Raw genomic sequence first — 4,362 nt, forward strand, 5'->3', positions numbered from 1 at the left:
GATGACCATTTACTCCACAAATGCTTGCCTCTGCTTGCTGATCCATGACAAGGCGAAGGGCAAACATGAGGGTCTCGAGAGTCAAGATACCCACAGGCAGCACTGGATTGGCTGCACTGTCATGGTCATCTTGCTCATTGTGCTCATCACGCTCATCGTGCTCATCACGTGCATCATGCTCATCCTCTGGGTTGGCGGGAAGCTTTCCGTAGTGGGCCATGGTGTAGAGATGAGGGGAAGGGGGGTGAAGAGAAGTAGTACACTTTGACGGGGTGGCACCCTGAGGCTGTAATTTATGGACCTTGACAGGTAAGGAATTAGCGAATCAGTGAATATGGATAAGAACATGAGTAGATACATACCAGAATATGATAGAACTGTAAATACTGCATTGGGCACCCGTGCTCATGCAGAGAGTTTGCCGCAATTCACCTAGAGCAATCTTCCTCTGCCGTGGATTGGATACGTGCCACCACAACTCGTCAGTGTTCTCCATTGGCTAGGTACAGAATGGTAAATACCATCGGTGCATGCTGGAACATGGCATCGCTGTTCTGTAATGTATCATCCTGCTCTCCTTCAGCATTGTGTGGTGCTCACATATTTGTCTTGCAGACATCACCCATTATGGCTCCAAAGAGGTGAACCACAGAAGCCGAGCTCAAATTTCTGGAAAGTCAATACCAGACCTACCTTAAGTACAAGGCAAAGAAGGACTTACCACACTTTTGGAATCCAGTATCATTTGAATTCCTCAAGCAGTTCTCGGAGAAAAAAAAGCTGTTTGGCTCAGATGCTGCAATGCTCACACTGGAACAAGCCACTGAACTTAAAAATGCGATCGCCATGCAGAGAGAGGTGAGTCTTTGTTGTCAAGCATCTTCACTGTGTGCTGAGCCAGTCATGAACAGAAAATCGTTAACTGGTTTCGTAATGAGGGGAACAAGGGGAACCGCAGAGCGAGGGATGCTGCCAAGGTAAAGGGATTACATCTGATATCATTGTCAAAGCCAGCAGGCTGTCGTCATCTGCAGCCAGTGGAGCTCTACTCGTGGAAGTATTACGATGAGGAAATCAAGCCTCTTGTCACAGCCGAGATCGAACGCGATGGTTTGGAAAAGCAGCAGACCTTGGCGGTCATCAAGAGGATGACACGTGAGGCATTTGAGAATGAGAGCGTGAAGGTGAAGGATGAAATTCAGGCTGAGATTGATGCACAACATGCGGTGGAAGATGCCAATGCTGAGGAGGCTGATAGTCAACCTTTGCCTCTTCAGTGCCAGCTGTAAGTGTTCGCGTCATATCTATGCAGCATTCTCACAGGCTAGATGAACACAGCACCCTCGACAATGCACCCACGATACTGAGAGGATTTCTCTGTGAACTTTCATGCAAGACCAGCTGGTGCTTCACGGTCCTCAGAGCTGGACCGGCACCACAGGAAGGGGGGGCACTTCGGACCATCAGGTATGTCAACAGTGTATCTGTACACGGCAGTCATATTGATTGACATCTGTGATGAAGCATTCATGAAGGCAAGATGGAGTCCGGGCTTACATTCGCTGACTCAATTGACATCAAAGCGCATTGCATTAAGCCCTTTGCAGAATTCGTTGCAGTTGTCTATCATGAGTTAATCGAGTCATCCACCTGCTAAGTCTCATGCAAGTGTCACAGCAAAGGAAATTCATGCATCATACGTCATTGATGCACCTCAACATATTGCAAGTGCTAACCCAAAGCCATCGGAGAGCCTGTCAAGTGAGCGTGAGGCCGAATTGACCTCCTCTACTGGGCTTGGTGAAAGTCCATCAGCTGAACGTGGCATGCGCCACTCCTCGCTTTCTTCCTCACCACATCTTAACTCAGAATCTCACCTCCCTGACTCTCTTAACTTCCATTCTGAGAGCAATCAGACAGCTGCAGGTCTGATGCTTGACACATCCGGTGGGCCACCTCCTTCATCTGCTGGCTCCAGCAGCAACACGCCCACTACCAATCATGGCTGAGAGAGCGTTGCTGCACAAGAGCTGCGAGCTCTTCTACCAGAGGCTGAGGGCAGTAGCAATGCGATTCTGGACCCGTTCCCTTATGATTTTGCTCAGCTTGAACAGACGAACTTCACGAACATCATCCTTTCACCATGAAGCATGTCGCTATTAAATGATCTCTTTTCAGATTCCACACATCCCTTGAATTTCGACCAGAATGTCACTCAAAATCATGCAATCAGATTGGGCAGCCTCCTTCCTGCAAATGCTAGCTTCAAATTTGATACCGAACTGTCTGCATCCTCCACTCAGCTGCCATCTCAATTGCTCACACCGGCACCTGCTGCATCCTTCATCTCAGCACCACCTGGATTGTTTGTCTCATCTCCATCTGCAGCCTTCACATCAGCACCATCTGCAGGACCTACTGCTTTGATGGTTGCTTCGGTGCCTCAGCCCTCCTCAGTTGGCCCTCCCCAGCACTCTCCGATCGCACTGTCACTCCTTCACGAGCTCTTTGATGGTGAGCCCAATGCAGATAGAGACATCTCAGCCTGCACCACTTCTGCTCCCTCCACATCTGAGGTCCCTCAGCCCCAACTAAAGCTGCCATCCACGCATTCCAAAACTCTGCAGCCTCTGCAAGTGCTCCCTCCTGTCATGTCTGAGATTGTGCAACCATTGCACCCATCACTTCCCATCACATCTGAGCCAGAGCAGCCTGTGGATGTGACATCCCCTGTCATATTCGAGACGCAGCCATTCCTTCCCGCTTCAACTCCGACAACGTCTACGGAAGCCCGCACTCATCCCACATGAAATCGCTGAGCACCTCCATGTCTGGACGCTTCACCACCTTCATTATCAAGACACTTGCCTTCTAGTGTTGCAGAACAATCCACTGTGAAGAATGTCGAGAGCGATGGCACGGTAGAAGCTGAGAAGGGACACAGAAAGGGTAGAGTGAAGGATAAAGAGAATGCAGTGGATGCTGAGGTTAAGAAGGCATTTCATAAGTGAGCAGCTGCATTTCGGGGGGGGGTGTAAGGTGAAAAAGGTGAGGATCTGAGTTGCATGCCCACGACTGCATTTGGTGGTCATGTCGTCTGCATTCGTTGAACCTTGTACATACGAAATCGTTTTCTTTATGTTTGTCTTGTTGCTTCGTGTGGTTGACTGTCTCGTCTATGTTTCTTGGAATGTGCTTTCTTGATATCTTCTTGCATGTATGCTTTCTTAGTGCGGAACTTAGCAGCAAAAAATGTAATTTAATATCTTGTTGTTGCAGCATGAAACATGTTGCGTGTGAAGCCTACAACGGTTCAGCTCTAAGATCTGAATAATGTCCCGAGTGCTACATGGTAACGGTTGTTTTTGTTTCTTCTAAATTGTACTTTGTTGTGCCAGTCCACATCAGTAATACTTGGTGAATGTTGAGATGAAGTCACGTGTATGCATTTCCAAGCCCGTAATGTTATGGGCTCAACTTTTGTAACTGGGACAGAGTATATACGTCATTTGAAAGATCATTGTCTGGTTTTCCTGGAGTGCAGCATGTTCTGGGCTTGGCTTTTGTAACTGAAACGGAGTGTCTACGTCATTTGTAAGATCGTTATCTGGAGTGTAGCACGTGCAAGTTCTGTGCCTGGTCTCAAACAGGCAATGCACATGCGAGCTGTGAGATCTCTATCCAGCATCTGTATTCGAAGGTGATTAGGAACAACCCAACCAATTCTTAAATGAGGGATGTGAAAGGTGGCGCAATAATGCCTGTGCACCGTATTTCTATAAAGAATTCCAGCCCCAGAATGGTCGTGCACCGCCGGCCATGCGGAGGGCAAACCGAAGCCAACCGGCCACCTTTTTTCTGCCTAAAAAGGTAAATTGATGTGTATTTATAAGCGATCGAGCTGTAATGAAAGCGCAATGTATCATGCTACATCGTGATGTATCAGCTATACATCCTAGTACATGGATGCTACATTGATGCTACATTTACAGGACCATGCTGTTGCTGCAGCTATAAATGTATCACGAGTTCTGCTGTCACGTCAGGTAAGTGTTGTATCAAAATGACAGCTAGGCCTGGACTGATTCCATCCTCAAGCACCGCATGCAGTTTGAGCCGCGCGTAGCTGGGCAGTAGCGAGCCCGGAGAAGCACCCCTTGCATACAGTGAGGTTGCATAGTGGGCTTGTATATCCTGGGTTAGCAGTGCCAGTGAGTCGGTGTGTTAGGCTTTCATGATTCCTGGACTTGCTGTAGCCTACCTGTAACGGTTCAAATAGCATTCATCCTCATCTGAGACTAGTATTGTATGAGCACTCACGAATAATGCGGGCCTCATCTGCCTTGCTTTAGTGTATGAGAT

The 4,362-nt window shown here is 48.1% G+C and overlaps 1 protein-coding gene across 1 annotated transcript; it reads left to right on the forward strand.

The window, feature by feature from the left end:
* Positions 1-801: 801 nt before the first annotated feature.
* LAESUDRAFT_718609 (uncharacterized protein) lies at positions 802-3,011 on the forward strand (the record flags this gene model as incomplete). Its single annotated transcript, XM_040907461.1, has 7 exons — positions 802-858; positions 912-977; positions 1,035-1,285; positions 1,324-1,467; positions 1,730-1,926; positions 2,179-2,779; positions 2,876-3,011. The coding sequence occupies 7 exons, from the start codon at positions 802-804 to the stop codon at positions 3,009-3,011; spliced, it is 1,452 nt and encodes a 483-aa protein (XP_040757296.1).
* Positions 3,012-4,362: the final 1,351 nt, after the last annotated feature.

The sequence above is a fragment of the Laetiporus sulphureus genome (genome assembly GCF_001632365.1).
Source record: "Laetiporus sulphureus 93-53 unplaced genomic scaffold LAESUscaffold_183, whole genome shotgun sequence".
Classification (NCBI taxonomy): domain Eukaryota; kingdom Fungi; phylum Basidiomycota; class Agaricomycetes; order Polyporales; family Laetiporaceae; genus Laetiporus; species Laetiporus sulphureus.